This window comes from Coenobita brevimanus, chromosome 100 (genome assembly GCF_032717465.1).
Source record: "Coenobita brevimanus isolate Jiangsu-jjx chromosome 100, ASM3271746v2, whole genome shotgun sequence".
Lineage (NCBI taxonomy): Eukaryota > Metazoa > Arthropoda > Malacostraca > Decapoda > Coenobitidae > Coenobita > Coenobita brevimanus.
The window spans coordinates 54,457,327-54,475,137 of record NC_137053.1 but is presented as its reverse complement, the minus strand read 5'-3'; the positions used below and the strand labels follow the sequence as shown (position 1 = coordinate 54,475,137).

Here is a 17,811-nt window from a genome sequence, read left to right as displayed (position 1 = left end):
ATTATTGTCGGTGGCATGCGGAGGTTATCAGTCTTTTCCTGGTAAATTAAAGTTGTGATTTTTTGTGTGTGTGGGTAAGCCGAATGATGGAGTGTGGGTTGGCCTCTGTGTGCTGTTAATGTGTCGCGTTGAGTGTGTGTGTGTGTGTGTGTGTGTGTGTGTGTGTGTGTGTGTGTGTGTGTGTGTGTGTGTTCTTGCTGTCTCCAAGGAATTTTATTATGCTTCTGGGAGACTTTTCGAATTTGAGTTTTTTTTTTTTTCCCTAGCTACAACCATACAGTTTTATTCACATCAGGGCGGGGGAGTTGTAGTAAAGGTTCCAACTCTCTCCCCTAAGCTAAATAGAATCGTCTTGTGGTAGCAAAAATAACATATAAAATGCGTCATTGAACAGAAGTGATCAGCCTCTTAATTAACGAAGGACTCCCGTAAGCTGAAGAAAATCGTCTAAGGAAAGCAAGAGTAACCTTTCACAAAGATGGCATAATATTAAATTTAGTCTTAGTCTTACTACCGTCAGACGATTTTATTCAGCATGGGAGACAATTTTATTCAGTTTAGGAGAGACGTCTGAGCTCCAAAAAGGTTACCAATAATCTCTGCAAGCTGAGTGTCTTTCCTAAGCTGACTGAAATCGTCTGTTTAGCCAGAATGCAGCAGAAAAACATCCAGAACAGAAATTAAAATGTACCCCGCCTCACACTTAATCTGTTTATTCATTGTATTTACTTATTTATTCATTTACTTGGACATATACCCACAAGTTAACATTAGCTTAGACGCACAAATATGCACATGGATATAAGGACGTGCGTACACACACACACACACACACACACACACACACACACACACACACACACACACACACACACACACACATGATAAGAGGTATCCTTATCCTTATTATACCTGACATTTTTCAAGTATATCACTATCATCGGTCTCTTCATCCTCACTGCCTCACCTGCCAGTATGGCTAGCAAAGAGACATTTTAGGCACGTTCAAAGTTATAAATATCAACAATTTTACTTTTATGCTCATCCTCACCATCATAGCCACCTTTATCATTATCAGAACAGTTTTTAGTGAAATATTTTAGCCTTTTTCACAGTTATATTTGTCATGGAACTCAGTTTCTTCATCTTCACCGTTCCTGTCATCCCTGTCTTTAGTTAGCAAAGATCGACCGCAGTTACTTTCCCATTTAAGTTGCCTAGAAGTTTATGCCATCTTCACCATCCCAGCCACTGCCCTCAACAGTATCATTGTATTTATTCTTACTGCCCCCGGATAACTTTATTCAACTTAGGAAGGGACTTTTGCACTGAAGGGGTTTATTTAAGGCTTGGTGCTGGAGAGAGGCCCCTTCAGATGGTGGCATTGATACAACCGGGCGCTGCATCTGTTTGGTAATGCAAACGTCCCTCAGCTTCCTCCCTAGCCCCCAAAAGTAAGATGATGGACTGCATGAGATTGGTAACTTAACCTACAGTCCACGGGGTTCATGTTTTCAGATGAGCCTTGCAGTACAACTGCTACTATTCTGAAGGATATACCAACCCCTTCCGTTCGAGAATTCTATCCTAATTTGAAGAAAAAAAAAAGTCAGATGATGGCAGGAATAAAATGAAAAAGACTCCCACGGCTGAATAGGATAATTAGCCTGTTAACACCACTCTCGAAGTCACACCATCACGTTTTTTTACATCATGGAATTATCGTTATAGGTATTATGTGTAGGCTAGTTATAGGTATTATGTGACAGTTCCGGTGAAAGGGCATTATTATTTTCAGTATCACAGCTGTCACTGATGTTTTTATATTCAACTTTATCAAGACTGTCATTCCTGTTTCTGTCTCCTCCCTCGTAGCTATCATTGCGGTCTTTATCTCCATCCTTATCATTTTTATCATTGCCGTCTGTATCTTCACGCTTATCAAAACTGTTATTGCTGGCTTTACCTCCACTCTTTCCATAATTTGCCATAACTTTCATTATTGTCTTCTTTTTGACCCTTATCATAGCATTGCCGTCTCTGTCTTCACCCTGATCAGAGCTATCATTGCTGTCTGTCTTCATTCTCTTCATAGCCGTCAGTGCTTCCTGTCTTCACTCTGTTCATAGCTATCAGTGCTGTCTGTATGGCCACTCTTATAGCTGTCATTGCTGTCTCTATCATCACCCTTATCCCCGCCCTACAGAGATAAAACCTGCCATCTCTCTACCTTACCGTACCGTCCCCGCCATCAAAACACCATCATCACCTCCATCACCACCAGAATAACTCCATGGATCATCTCACGCTCTCACCACACCATACGTAAGATAATGCCGCCCTCATCTCTCACCACCACCACCATCACCACCATCATCGTCATCACAATCGGTCGTTTATATCAGTTTCTCTTATCATTATCATCATCATCATCTATAATTCCTTCCCTTATCATCAACACCACCACTAACACCACCCTGGTATCCCCATCATTCCTTCCCTTTTCACCACCACCACCACCACCACCCTGACATCGACATCACCACCTCCACCATCATCTTGCCATCACCAGCACCACCATCATCACATAAATCATCACCACCATCGCTGATACTAACCCATCCCCTCCTCTTTCTCCCCTCCAGACGTTCTGCGTGGTGTCCAAACGGTTTCGCAAGAACTACGTCCATCGTTTCTCCGCCTCCAAGTCCCTGTTTCTCTTCTCGCCATGGCACCCCCTTCGTCGGGCCGCCATATTCCTCTCCACCAACCAGTTCTTCGATTACCTGGTCATGGCTACGATCCTCCTCAACTGTGTCTTCCTCGCCAGGACTGAAACCGTACCCCAGGCCGAGTGAGTACAATCGGACACTTTGTTTTGATTTGGGGAGGGTCAAAATGGTAGTAGATTTGGGGGAGGAGGGATTTATTTGTATCCCTTACTGTGACTAAAAATTTGTGCAGCCTATTTCTCACCAGGACTTTTAGAAATCCTCACCATCACAAAAATATATATATAGTCCTCATAAAATGAAAGTTCCTCGCCATGACAACAAAGATGCTTCATTCTCACCATGACAAAAAAATTATTCCTCGTCATATATATATAGCTAGATAGATATATACAGTATATATATATATATATATATATATATATATATATATATATATATATATATATATATATATATATATATATAGATATATATTCCTCACCGTAACTAAAAAATCATGTATTTCTTGTCATGGCTAAAAATTGAAAACTCCTTTCCATGACTCAAACCCTAGTCAAGGCCGAGTGAGCATCTTCGGACGCTTTGTTTTGGTTTGGGGGCTGGCTGTCCGAGAAGGCGAAAATGGAAAGAGGGGATTTAGCCGGGAAACAAGGGTGACTGAGATAGATGAGTTTGAAGATTATTAAACCTTTTCAATTCGATGAATACCATTTTTTCATCAGTCTATTCAGTTTGGAGGATGGAGGCTATTGACAATGGTGGGAGGAGAATTTTGTGTTAGTTCTTTATAGTGGCTGAGCTACATAAGGATGGAGAATGTTTTACCCCTAAAGTATGATGAACGCCTGTGATATGATGGAGAGAGAGAGAGAGAGAGAGAGAGAGAGAGAGAGAGGAAGTGAAAGACAGAACTGAGGAAAGGAAAAAGAAAGGAACGTGACGTAAGAAGAGACGCAAAAGGAACCGAGTGAATGATGGGACAGCCAGGAAAATATAACTATAAAAACAGCAAGAAAAAGAAGAGGAAACATAATATTTCAGTAATTTATTTCTTAGTCAGGAGACGGGGATGACTAAGATAGGTGAGGCGGAATCTCTTTTTACCCTCACTCCGACCACTTAATATTGCAGGAAATTCTTTTAACTATAGAATTAATTTAACTTAGAAGAGGAGGCTATTAGTGAAGAGGTTAATCGAGAAAACGTCTCCTAATCTGAATAAAATCGTTCGGGGAAAGAAAAAAGAACTGAGTGAAACAGAAACAAGAGGAAAGTAAATAGATGAGGATGAATTATAATTACTTCGTGATACTAGAGTTCTTTTCACCATAACTTGGGCACTAATTTTCATCCTTTTGTTGCATATTTCACGTACCTCTGTAGCGAAAACAGACAATGCCACAGCTCAGTACCCTTTCCATGGTGCTTTTTTGTGACTAGCATCATATTCTAGCTTTGAACTATTGTTACATCTCAGCATTCAGGATGGAGAGATAGCAGTTTTAGGCCAAATTAGAGTAAAAATGGTAGAGTTTGAGGACGGAAGTAGCGGAGATTGATGAGGATGGAGAATATTTGACTTATTTAACTTAGAAGGGCCTACTGATAATTGAAGGACGATTTTTATTACCGCAGACGATTATATTCAGCTGATGGGGGCCGTTTCAGAACATTAGTTAAGCCTATGCCTAACCTTTCCAGTTCAAAGGCTACTCCATGCTGAATAAATTTGTCTGTTAGAAGCAAGGATGAAATTTAAAAGGTGTCGTAGCTGAGATATTTTCGCAGGAAGGATAAGGAAAAAAGTTCTTGCACACACACACACACACACGCACACACACACACACACACACACACACACACACACAACCTTGCTTGCGTTAAAGGGTTTATTTTCTTTTTTACGTCAGAATTTAGGTATGAATAAGGCGACGCACGGAGAGAGAGAGAGAGAGAGAGAGAGAGACCCTAGGAAGACAGGGCCTCCAGAACAAACACTCGCCCAGACAAACATACACACGAGAAACATTTACCCACATCCTGAGCACAAACCCTCCCGAGCCAACCAATAATGAGACAATAACATGTCATTTGTCCACCCGTTGTCAGTCAGGGCCGTGAGACGTCCACTTGTGTGTGTGTGTGTGTGTGTGTGTGTGTGTGTGTGTGTGTGTGTGTGTGTGTGTGTGAAAGCCATCGTAACACCTCTCTTTTGGCTGGTTATTTTTTTATTCTGTTTTACTTTGTTTTGTTTTCTTTTTTGCGTATTGGCTTCAAAACCCACGAAAACTATTACTACGCTGGTTGGTAGCCATATAACCAAATGGCGCCTGGTGGTCGAGGGGAGTAAGGCGCTGCACCTGAATGAGGCCTCCAAAGGTTTACATCGGTCTTTTGGTTGGGGTTTATTGCTCACATAATGCCATTCAGGGGCGAGCGAGGTTGGTCATCACTCCCTTAAATGTTGGGAATTGGACTGGATGATGAATGCATGCATGGCATCGTAACATCTTTTACTCGGTGATTTATTTTTGATGTTCTGTAACACTTCTTCCTTGGGGATTTATATTTACGTAATTTATATAAGACTTCGCAACATATTTTCCTTAGCGACTTATTCTTGTTATATGTGAGGGTTCTTAACACTTCTTCCTAGATTAGCCTATTTGGTTTTGTGCATTTATCATGGGGGGCTTCGGAACATTATTTTCTGTCTGGTATTTTTTTTTCCTTGAAGCCTTCTTAATGCTTATCTCCTGGCGATTCTGTTCATCATTGGAAACCCCCTTATTTATGAAGGAGTTAACCAAGGCTGTATCGAACCCCTCCAGTTCGAAAAATCTATCATAACTCTTACTGGATTACATGGGAGGCTTCCTAACACCACTTCTTTAGCGATTTATTATGCATTATTTGACCTAACCCCCTTCACTAGGAAGATGTTTTTATGTAGTTTATTCTTGTTGCTACTAGACAATTTTATTCAGCTTGGGATGATGATGATGATGATGATGATGATGATGATGATAATGATGACGATGATGATGATGATGATAATGATGACGATGATGATGATGATGATAATGATGACGATGATGATGATGATTTTGTTGTTGTTGCTGTTGTTGTTGCCCCAGGCTTATCTGAAATGAAAACCCGATTGACTCCATGCTTAAGTTGCCCTTCTCCTACAGTCCATCCTCCTTCATTCAGGATAGGGAAGTAATTGAAGGACTTTTGTATAGCCAGGCAGTTGAGTCACAGGTTTTTATTGATGCTACCACATGAAGGCGTCCCTCTCCAACCTGAGCTATGACCCAGCCTTTATAAATAGTTTGATTAAGATATGTTGTAAGTGGATTGACTTCATCTGGTGGAAGGGGACAAGTCAAATATTAGCTTGTAAAGAGAGAGAATGAAAGAGAGAGAAATGCGTTTCACTGAGGGTATGCAGCCAGAAGCTTGTCCACGTGACCTTTAAGTATTATTACCGTATTGCACTCTACCACAGTCCAAGGTTTGTTCCATATGTTGACAGCTATGTTAAAGAAAAAACGATTTCCTTCATTTGACTGGAAACCTTTGCCTAAAACTTTAAAACACCCCTAGCTTAAACGACCGGTCTTCTGTAAAGTACTTATCGGCCACCATATTGTCATGTTTAAACACTTTATATACTTGAATAAAATCTCCTTGAAATTAGCGCTTTTATCGGTTAAATGGCTTTAGCTCTTTTAAACATTCTCCATATAGCTTGTTCCGTAATCTTGGTATCATTTTTTTTTTTTTTACTCTCCGTTGTACCTTCTCTAATTTCTCTTTGTCTTTCTTGTAATATACTGACCCATACTAAAGACGATGTGGACGAATTAAGGAATTGTACAAGATTAGGACAATACTCTCATATTTAAATTCAAATTCCTTGCCTATATATCCACCTAATTTGTTAGCTTTAGTTATTGTTTCCATATATTGTCGACTTGGTTTTAAATAATTGCAATAATTATTCCCAAACTATTTTTCTGCATTCAAAACTTGAGTATTATTCATAATATACCTACATTTTCAGTTTAACTTCCAGCATTTAGGACTTTGCATTTGTCTATATTAAAGTCCATTTGCCATGTTTGGGTCCAACTATACAGCTTACAAGATCTCTTTAAATCATCAGTATTTTTTCAAGGATAGCTGCTCTGTTACTGATCTCTGTATCGTCAGCGAATTTGGCTATTTTACAACGAAAACCTTCATCTGTCTCCTCGATATCAGTAAGAAACACAAAACGGCCCAAAACAGAACCTTGCGGTACACCACTTGTACTGTAGCATTCTCCCAGTCTGATTCCTTCCCATCAGTTGCAACTCTTTGTTTGCGGTGCAATAGCTAGCTTTCAGCTCATCATGCGAAACTGCCGCTGATACCATAGACTTTAATTTTTTGAAGAAGTCGACTGTGGTAAGACTTTCTGAAAATCGAGATATATTACATCAACTGAACTATTTTTATTGTACATATCAGTAATATAATTTAAAAAGTCAAGTAGATTGGTTAGTCACGATTGATTGTTTCAAAATCAATGTTGTGAGTCTCTGATGAGCTCGTTATATTCTAAATGCATCATCTCTAAACGGATTTTATTTCTGGTTGTTGTTTCCAACAACCTGCACATAACTGATTTTAATCTAATTGGATGGTAATTTCCTAGTTGTGATATAGTACCTTCTTTTAATATTGGAGTTGTATTAGCAAGTTTCCAGTCATGTGGTACAATGCCACTACTCAATGGTGTTGAAAATTTTGATAGATGTTATGAGTTTTCATTTATCACTTTGCTGAAAACTCTCAGAGCCATTTTTTTCAGGATCCGGTGTTTTGTTGAACTTAGTTTATCAGTCGCAAACAAAACTTCCCACTCGCTGATCATGATGTCGCTGATTGTGCTGCCTTGATCTGCATGTACGAAGGAAGACGAAAAAAACGAACATGAAAATTTTTACTGTAAATTCTGATGCAAAGAAAGCATTGAGAATTTTAACCATTTCAGTTTCGTCGTTTGTATGTTCTTCACTTTAAAAAAACGAACGGGCCTGTTGTCGGTGTTAGTGCCATCTACTTCGGATGTAACTACAGAATTCTTTTGAGTTTAGTTACAAATGTTAGCTATATGCGCTGTGAGATTTTTTCTTGCTTTGTTTTATTAACTTTATAACATTTCGAAGAGTGCTCTACCATAAATCAAATTGCCAGATACACATTACTACTCCGTTAGTGAAAAAAAAAAAAAAAAAGTATCAAAACTGAAGACTCTCCCCTCCCACCTCTCTTGGTAGCAGAACTGGGTTGGAAAAGGAAGTTCACTCAACTTGGAGGAAAATTTTTCAGGAAATTTTATAGGTTAGGATATTTTACAGGAAAGAAAGAAACATTCAATTTACCATCGAGTTACACCTAAAATAATTCTTTCTAACCTACCCTTGAGTTGCCTATGAGAGAGAGAGAGAGAGAGAGAGAGAGAGAGAGAGAGAGAGAGAGACTTCGTTTCGTAATGATGGTGACGAGAGAAGGAAGGGGGAGGGGGAACTCGACTAGCTCCATGTTAGAATAATATCATGATCTGAAGTCATATTACCTGTGTTACGTTGGTGATTATATAATGTTCTTGCCATCTTAAGAACTGAACAGAAGAACAGAGAACAGGATACGAACAGGATACCCTTGTACGGGATTAGCTAGGGAGAACAAGGCATTTAGCTAGACATCTCATCAGTTTAATTGAGGATGTTGATGATGTAACAGGCAGGTTGGGTGCTATGTGATGGTGAGGATGGTGGTGGTTGTGGTGGTGGTAGCGGTGGTGGCTGTGGTTGTACTGATAGAATATGCTGTGATAAAAATGATGGTTGTGATGGTGATGGTGGTAGTTATGGTAGCTATGACTGGTGGTGGTAGAGGCTGTGGTGTCATAATGTCAGTGGTGGTGTTGAAGTTGTCTGGTTGAGGTGAAGGCCGTTGTGATATGAGGGTGATGGTGGTGGTAGTAATGGTGGATGTGGGAGTTATAGTAATGATTGTGACTAGTGGTGGTGGCAGCTTGGTAGTGGTGGAAGCTGTGGTGTTGTGGTGGTGATGGTGATAATGGTAGTACTGGTGTACTGGTAATTATAGTAATGAATGTGACTGGTATGATCGTTGTGGTGGCGGTGATGCGTGCTGCTCGTGGCAATTATAGTACTAGTTTTGACTGATGAGTGTAATGATTTTGTGTGTGTGTGTGTGTGTGTGTGTGTGTGTGTGTGTGTGTAAAAAATCATAAATGGTTTTTCTTGTCACTCTCACTTCCACTCTCTTCCAACATTCAAAAACAGACAAGAATGAAAAAGTATGAAATAAGTCTCAGCACCAAAAAAAAAAAAAAAAAAAAAAAAAAGAAGAAGAAGAAAGATCACAGTAATATTATATCAGTTCCACAGGAAAAAAAAATATTGACACGTTTCTCAATATAAACAAAGAAGCAGAAATATAACACAAATATATCTCTCTCAATTGCAAGGGATAGAAAATGAGCAGGAACAGGCCTCAAATTTCTGTCCCCCACTACCAATAAGTGAAGTCAATATTACGTGTTCAAGTGCCGAGAATTTATGGCGTGCTCATTCTCTTTCTTTCTCTCTCTCTGTCTCCATTCACGAACTTTCCATCGATAACAAAAGAACGACAAGGAAACAAGGGAAACAAAAAAGGTGCTGCTTCTCTTATCGCCACCTATAAACAAAGGACGGTGTTCTTGTTAAAAAAAGAAAACGGAGCCTGGTAGAGAAAAACTTGCTATCATGTGAGACGGGAGACTTAAAGAATTAATTTCCTGTCGATGAGGAGTTGGTGTGTGTCTGGAGAAGGGAGAAGAGTGTATCTGTGTGGGGGGGGGGAGCGGAGGAGGAAGAGTGTGCGTGTGTGCGTGTGTGTGTGTGTGTGTGTGTGTGTGTGTGTGTGTGTAAGTTTGTGATGAAGGAGGGGAAAGAGTATGTGTGTTTTTGTGTGTGGTGGAGAGGGGAAAGAGTATGTGTGTGTGTGTGTGTGTGTGTGTGTGTGTGTGTGTGTGAGAGAGAGAGAGAGAGAGAGAAACAAACAAAACCAAATAAAGACATAAAGAAACAAAAAGAATAATATGTCTGTGTTCGTATGTGTGTGTGTGTGTGTGTAAGAAAGAGAGAGAGAGAGAGAGAGAGAGAGAGAGAGAGGAAGTTGAAGAAGAAAGGTAAGAGAACCAAAACGTGAGTGAGGAAGTGAGTAAGCGAGCAAGGACCCCCGACTTGCCTACTGTTGCTCCCGTCAATAATTGAACAAGGGAAGGGGGGGGCGTGGGGAAGAGGGAGGGGAGAGTGAGGGGGAAGGTAGGGGCGACGGAGGAGGGAGAAAGAGAGAGTGAGAAAGAGGGCTAGAGGGAGGGATGAAGGGGTGGCATGGGAAGGAGACGAGGAAGTGATGGGGGAGGAGAGAGGTGAGGGGAGACAGGAGAGAGGTGAGGGGAGACAGACGGTGAGTAAGGGGGCGAAGAGGGTAAGGGTGAAGGAGCCAGATGTGCGAAAGGAAGGTGGGGTTTGTGAGGAGCCAGACAGTGAGGGGGAAGGTAGGGGTGAGGAGAGGGTGGCCAGTGAAGAGGATATGAAGGGGGTTGAAAGAGACAGAAAGTGAGGAGCGGGTGAGGAGGGGTAAGAGAGACAGACAGTCAGGAGGGGTGAGGGGGAGGAGTTTGAGGAGACAACAGACGGAGACAAGTTGGGGAGGGAGGGTTGGGGCGATGATGGTGAAAGTGGAAGAAATGCGGGGAAGGAGAAAAATACTGGAAAGATACCGGAAAAGAGGAGGGACGAAGGGCAAGGCTAGACGGTGTGTAGAAAAGTAAGGGTAGGAACTTAGGTGTTAGGTAAGGAAGGAAAATTGTCAATCAGTAAAGAAGAAGGACCACGGGAAAGAGTGGGGGAGGACGGGGACGAGGAGAAGGCTGTCCAACGAGGGGAGAAGTAGAGGGTGAGAGAGATCAGTAGGAGGAGGGAGAAGAAAGAGGAGAGCAAGACAGTGAGGAATGAGAAAAGATGGGATGAGGAATGGGGAAGGGGCTTTAGGAGTTGGATAGGAGGGGAGGAAAGGGGAGAAATGAGGGCGAAAAAGTAGAGAAGGGGAGAGGGGTGATAGGAGGAGGGGAGAGGAGAGAGAAAAAGGTAAAAGAGGACGAAAAAAGGAAGAGTACGAAAGAGGGAGGCGGTTGTTGTGACGTAGACAAAGAGAGCAAGAGGGGGGAGGGGGCTGGAGAAGGAGTATAGAAAAAGGTTAAAGAAAATGGGGGAGAAAGAGAGAAAAGAAGGGGTAGAGGGAGAGCAAAGAAACGGAGAACGACTTAAACAAATAAAGGAAGAAGGAAACAGGAAGGGGGAGGAGGAAGAGAAGAGATGAGGAAAGAAAAGACAAAGAAAAAATAAAAGGAAGGGATGGAAAAATGGAAAAGGAAGATGGATGCAAGTAACCAAAAAGAGAAAGGGGGAAGAAGAGGAGAGATGAAGGAAGGAAAGACAAACAAAGAATAAAAGAAAGATATGGGAGAATGGAAGGGAAGATGGATGCACGTAAGGCAAGTGAAAAGAAGAGGAAGAAAGGGAGACAGAGAGGAGGGAGAGGAATGAGAAAAATAAAAATGGACGAAATAAAAGGAACATAGATTAAAAAAAAACAGAGGAAGGTTAGAGAGAGAGAGAGAGAGAGAGAGAGCAGTTCATCCCCACAATTTGTTGTAGGTAAAAAAAAAAAAATCTCAAGTACTGAAGACTAACAAGAAATTTATATACATAGAAAAATCACTAAATTCTTCAGCATATTTTGGCTAGTTCATGCTAGGAAGCTTGCCAGGAGATTACTTTTATACTTTAAGGAGGAGATTATTCTGGCACTAATCTCGGGAAATATTGAACTGCATATATTCACGGGTCCAATTCTCAAGCCGTACGGAGCTACATTTACTGAGAACCTATGGGTAAAGTATAATTTTTTTTCATTAGGTCATTAATAACTATAGCTCCAGAACGGCTGAAAAATAATGTTGACATTTTTTTTATTTCAAAGTGAGCAACAGCATCACCTCAGGAAGTTTCTCAAAAGTCTCGCTGGTCTTCCTGTACACTTGGAACTTATTTACTACAGCAGCTGCCGATTATAAGTAAAGGCCACCTCGGGAATATCGACCATAAAATATCTTGGCTTGTAATATCGTCACGTGCAATTACTTGTAATTATCTTTGCTTGTGTCTCCTCACTTGTAACTTTCACCTGTAATATTCTCACTTGTAATATCAGCCTTGTAGTATCCTCACGTGTAATATCAGTCTTGTAATATCCTCACTTGTAATATCCTCACGTGTAATATCAGCTTTGTAATATCCTCACTGGTAATACCCTTACATGCAGTATCCTCACGTGCAATATCAGTCATGTAATATCCTCACTTCTATTATCCTCCCTTACCGTCACGTACCGTACACAGACACGCTCTAGAATACAAAACATGGCCCGCCGATATCATTACCTCACTATATTCCTCAAGATGGTCGCTAATAACAGGTGTTAATCTAGTCTGCCATCTTTATCACAACCACAGCCACAACCACGACGGAGATAGAGAGAGAGAGAGAGAGAGAGAGAGAGAGAGTGTGTGTGTGTGTGTGTGTGTGTGTGTGTGTGTGTGTGTGTGTGTGTGTGTGTGTGTGTGTGTGTGTGTGTGTGTTTGTGATAGAGAAATTTTCTGTGTTCGACTCTGTGTATAGATTTGACAGCCCGTTCCCTGAAGCCCAACAGTCCTCATACGTTTCACACACCATCACGTTCAGGCACCATGTCTGCATTTTACGGAAGATTATTTTAGACTCTTTTAACGAAATTCTTCTCAGACTGTACCGTACCTTAGCCTAGGATTAAACTCGCGTCCATTCATGCAGTAAATCGCTTCTTCAACCACTTTCCACCACTTTCCGTTTTTGTTATTAGGCGAGTATGAGGTCAGACATTAAAATACTCATGCTCTACGGCGACAGTGACTTTTGATGTAATTCTGCCAAGATCTTTTACTTTATGTACTCGTAATCAGTCAGTTGTCAATCAGTCTTTGGTTGTTTTCCATCAGAAATACTGGGGGAGTGTCTGAGGTGGTGATATTTCGACCATTATGACTTTATATTAACATGTTTTAGGAATTAAGCTAACTAAAGTAATGAGGTAATTTCCATTCATGAATCGCTGTCATTACTGCCGCAGTGAACTTTAACTTACTTGGCCTTTTATGGTTGCAGTTTATTCTCTACAGCTGTATAATTTCGTGTGGGGTTAGTAGGAATAAGATTAAAGTACCGGTAGTTATTTATCGATCAAAATTTTAACAGAGATCATTCTTGACGTTCCTTCTGCAGTGTGTTAATGATGGCTATATATATCTGACCTCGCTAGTTCCAATAGTCTCTCCTAAGCCGAATGAAATAAACTGGCAGCAACAATTACAGAGAAGGAAGAAGGAGCACGCAGACAGGGCAACACCGGTCCCCCGCATACTTGATAATGAAACACTCCTGCACTAAAGACCTCACTTTTGATCTTATCGTGCGACCTTGACCTTTTTCCGATTGTTGTCGCTTCATCTATACTTGTTCGTCAACCATTCCACAGAGTATGGTGTAAATCGATTCAGAACTGAGTTATACTGCACACACACACACACACACACACACACACACACACACACACACAAAGGCAGTATGATACACCCACGCACTACTGCCTGATTTTATGATACATCATTGCCCTGAAGGGATCAAGTTACCATTCCACCCTGACGTTTCTTTATCACAAATCATCCTTCACAACCTCAGTCAGACCCAAATCATCCTCATCCTCATTATCATCATCATCATCACTGCCACCTAAAGTTACAGCAGTTAAGGAATCTACCACAACTACCATTACAGTCGCCCCGATAACCTGTACTACCCACCACTATTCAGAGCCACCTACCAGCTACCATCGTGACCGCTTCTGTAGCAACCACTGTCAGCTACCACCATTAACCATTAAAACCACAACCGCTGACGTTTTCATCCACCACAACCACTACTACCACCATCCCTCACCATGACGTAAGGGGGGAGGGAAAAATTGGGAAAGGAGGGGGAGAGAGGAAGGGAGAAATGAGAAGAGGGTGAGACGGAGGGCATGGAGGGGTCAGGGGGAGAGGAGACATAGGAAATGAAAGGTGGGTAAAGGAAGATGTGGGAGGAGAGAAAAGAAAACGATGGGAAAGAGAGAGAAAAAAGAAGGGGAGAATTGAGGGGAAAGAGAGGAAAACGAGAAATAAAAGGTGGGTAAAGGAAGGCATGGGGGGAGGGGAGAGAGGTAAGTGGAGGGGCGAAAGGCTAGAGGGGAGGGAAGGAAAGGGGAGAGAGAGGAATGGGGACCTACACAAAAACCTTAGCGCTGTAAAACTTGATCACCACGTCATTACACGGGGGAAAAGGGTGAGGAGAAAGGGGAAGGGGGCGTGTCTCCCTCCTCTCCCTTTCCTCCCCTCTCCCTCTCCCTCTCCTCCTTTACCTTCCTCTTTTCCCGTCCCTCCCCACTCTCATTTTTATTTTTTACCTTCCTCCCTTTCCTTTCATTTCAATCGCCTCCTCTTCCCCTCATTTCCAATTTTTGTATCTTCCCTTCCCTTGGTGTCCTTTCCATTCCCTCTCCCTTCCTTACCCCAACCCTTCTTATCCCCCCCTCTCCCTCCTCTTTCCCTTATTCGCTCCTCTTTCCTTACATTCATCTTCTTACTCTCCCCTTCATCCCCCCTCCATCCCCTCCTGTTCCTCCTTTCCCCTTCTTCTTCTCCACTTCTTCGCTCAGTCCTTCCCCCTCTAACCCCTTTTTATTCCCCTTCACTTCCCCGTTCCCTGATTTACTTTTTTTCACACTCCCCTTCTTCCCTCCCCTTTCCCTTTCGTTTTCCTTTACCATTTATCTCCCCCTCCCTTCACTCCTACCTTTACTCCTTCCCCTTCCCCATCCTCTTTCTTTCCTCTTCCCATGCCCCTTCCTCTTTCCATTCCCCTTCCCCTTTCCATTCCCCTTCCCCTTCCCCTTCCCCTTTCCATTCCCCTTCCCCTTCCCCACCCCTCTGCCCTCTTTCTCTCTTTCCCGATTTCACTTTTCTCCCACCACCTCCACCCTGTCTTCTCCCCTCTCCGTCTCCTCCTCTTCCCCTCCCCCTCCCCCTTCCCCTCCTCCTACCCCTCTTTCTCTCTTCCCTCCAATTCCCGATTTTACTTTTTTTCCTTCACCTCCACCCACTCTCTTCCTTTCTCTACCCCCCCCTTTTCCCTTCCTCCTCCCCTTCCCCTTCCCCTTCCCTTTCCCCTCCCGATCCTTCCTCTTCCTTCCCCCGTTCCCCTCTCGTCCACACGAATGAAGCAATGGTAGTTTTTTTTTTAATTATTTTACCGTGTGTGTGCGTGTGTGACTGCGACTGTACGTGTGTGTATGCGTGCGTGTGTGCCTCTATGTATATGTGCGTGCCTGCGTATTCGTGTGTATGTATGTATGTGTATTTTTGATGGGTGTAAGGATAGAAGAGTTGCTAATGTGTATGTGGGTGCGGGTATATTTTAGTGTGTGTGTGTGTGTGTGTGTGTGTGTGTGTGTGTGTGTGTGTGTGTGTGTGTGTGCAGGTTTTATTGTCCCATCACTGTGATGATGGCAATGGTGGTAGTAGTGGTGATAGTGCTGGTAGGGTAAGTGGTAGTGGTGGTGGTGGTGGTGGTAATGGTAGTGGTAGCAATAGTTGTAATGATGGTAGTGTGATAATGTGGCTAGATGTGGTAACAGTGGTAGTTGCAGTTGTGGTAGTGTGGCTAGTTTTGGTAATGATAGTAGTTGAAATTGTGATAGTGTGGTTAGTTATGGTATTGGTGGTGGTTGCAGTTGTGGTAATGTTTTTGATTGTGGTAGATGTGGTAAAGGTAGTACTGGTAATTGTGGTAGTTTGGTTAGATTTAGTTGTGGTAATGGTGGTAGTTGTACTTGTGGTAGTGTGGTTAGTTGTGGTAATGATGGTAGTTGGAGATGTGGTAGTGTGGTTGGTTGTGGTAATGGTGGTAGGTGAAACTGTTAGTGTGGGTAGTAATACCAGTAGTGGTAGTAGTAGTAGTAGTGGTGGTGGTGGTTGTGGTGGTAGTAGTAGTAGTAATAGTAGTAGCAGTAGTAGTAGTAGTAGTAGATGGCCATAATGGGGGTAATAGTAATGGTAGTAGTTTAAGTAAATAGGTATCATAGGTGGTGATGGTTACAGTACTAGTAGTAGAAGTAGTAACAGTAGTAGTAGTAGCAGTAGTAGTAGCAGTAGTACTGTGTAGTTTTAACGGTGATGTTGGTGCTGATGATAATTTATATAAATATGTTTAGTTGGTAGTAGTAGTAGTAGCAGTAGTAGTATCTATTTACACTGGCGGTAGGCATAGTAGCAGCAATATTAGTAAATGTTGGTAGCTGTGTTGATGGAGTACGGATGGTGGTAGTTGTGGTAGTTGTGGTAAAAGCTGTCAGGAATATTGGTAGTCATAGAGCTGTATCGATATTGCAATAACCTGATGATTGCATGGTGAAATTGAATTGATTGTGGTGGTGGTGTGGTAGTTGTGGTAGGAAAGGTTGCAGGTGGTTGTGGTAGGAATAGTTGTTGGGGGTAGTTGTGGTGTGGTAGTTGTGGCAGGAAAGGTTGTTGAAGGTGGTTGTGGTAGGAATGGTTGTTGGAGGTGGTTGTGGTGTGGTAGTTGTGGTAGGAAAGGATGTTGGAATTGGTTGTGTCGTGGTAGTTGTGGTAGAGGTGTGGTGGTAGTTCTGGTTTCGAGAAGGGGAGGTGGTTGGAATAGTTGTAGTAGTGGTTGTTGAGGTGATGATGTAGTTGTGATAGAAATGGTAGTTGTAGTAGTTGTAATTGTAGTAGATGTTGCTGTAGACTTAGTACTTGTGTTAGCTGTGAAAGGGGTAGTGGTTGTGGTTGTGGTAGTAATGGTAGTAGTTGTAGTAGTGGTAGTAGTTGTGAATGACGTGATACTACCGGCAAGGGTGGTGGTTATAGTAGTTGTGGTAGAGGTGGTAGTTGTAGCAGTGGTCATAGTTGGAGTAGGGGTGGTGGTTGTGCTTGTGAAGGGTGTTGTGGTAGTTGTGGTACGGCTGTTGAGTGTAGTAGTCGTGATGGTTGTGGTAGTGAACGTAGCTGTGGTAGAAATGGGTTATGGTAGTAGTGGTGCTAGTGGTCGTGGTGACTGCTGTGGTGGTTGTGGTAGTTGTGCTTGTTTGTTGTCGACTGAGGTGGTGGTTGTGGTAGTTGTGGTTGTTTGTTGTATTTTAAGTGATTGTAGATAGTGTGAAAAAATGGGTGTTGTGGTAGTTGTGGTAGAGATGACGGCAGTGGGTAATTGTGGTAGAAGGAACGACTGTGGTAGGAAAGAGAGACGGGTACTGTTATGGTAAACATGGTGGTTGTGGTAGTAGCGGTAGATTGTGGTAGCTGTGGTAGTTGTGGTAGGAAGGAAGAGGAAAGTAACCCATTTCTTGGCAATTATAGACACCGACATAATTACCAGTCTTCAGTGTCACGATTGTGGTAGTTTTGGTAGTAGTGGTGGTATGAATGTTCGTCGTAGTGTTGGTAGTGATGTTGGTAGTAATGGTGGTAATGATGTTGGTTGTAGTGGTGGTAGGAATGTTGGTAACAGTGGTGGTAGGAATGTTGGTAGTAGTGGTAGTAAGAATGGTGGTGGTAGTGATGGTAGGAATGTTGGTAGTAGTGGTGGTAGGAGTGTTGGAAGTAGTGGTGGTAGGGAATGTTAGTGATAGTATCTGTGGTAAGAATGTTGGTAGTAGTGGTTGTAGGGTAGTTGGTGGTAATGGTGGTAGGAATGTTGGTAACAGTGGTGATAGGAATGATGGTAGTAGTGGTGGTAGGAATGTTGGTAACAGTGGTGGTAGGAATGTTGGAACTAGTGGCAACAGGGAATGT

General features: G+C 42.3%; 1 protein-coding gene across 1 annotated transcript in view; it reads left to right on the top strand.

Annotated features, from left to right (window-relative positions):
- LOC145414591 (sodium channel protein 1 brain-like) overlaps positions 1–17,811 on the top strand; it is a 1,229,691-nt gene that overhangs the window by 166,723 nt on the left and 1,045,157 nt on the right. Inside the window, exon 3 of the mRNA XM_080284113.1 lies at positions 2,646–2,854. Coding sequence (XP_080140239.1) covers positions 2,646–2,854 — 209 coding nt within the window. The remainder of the gene's footprint in view (positions 1–2,645; positions 2,855–17,811) is intronic.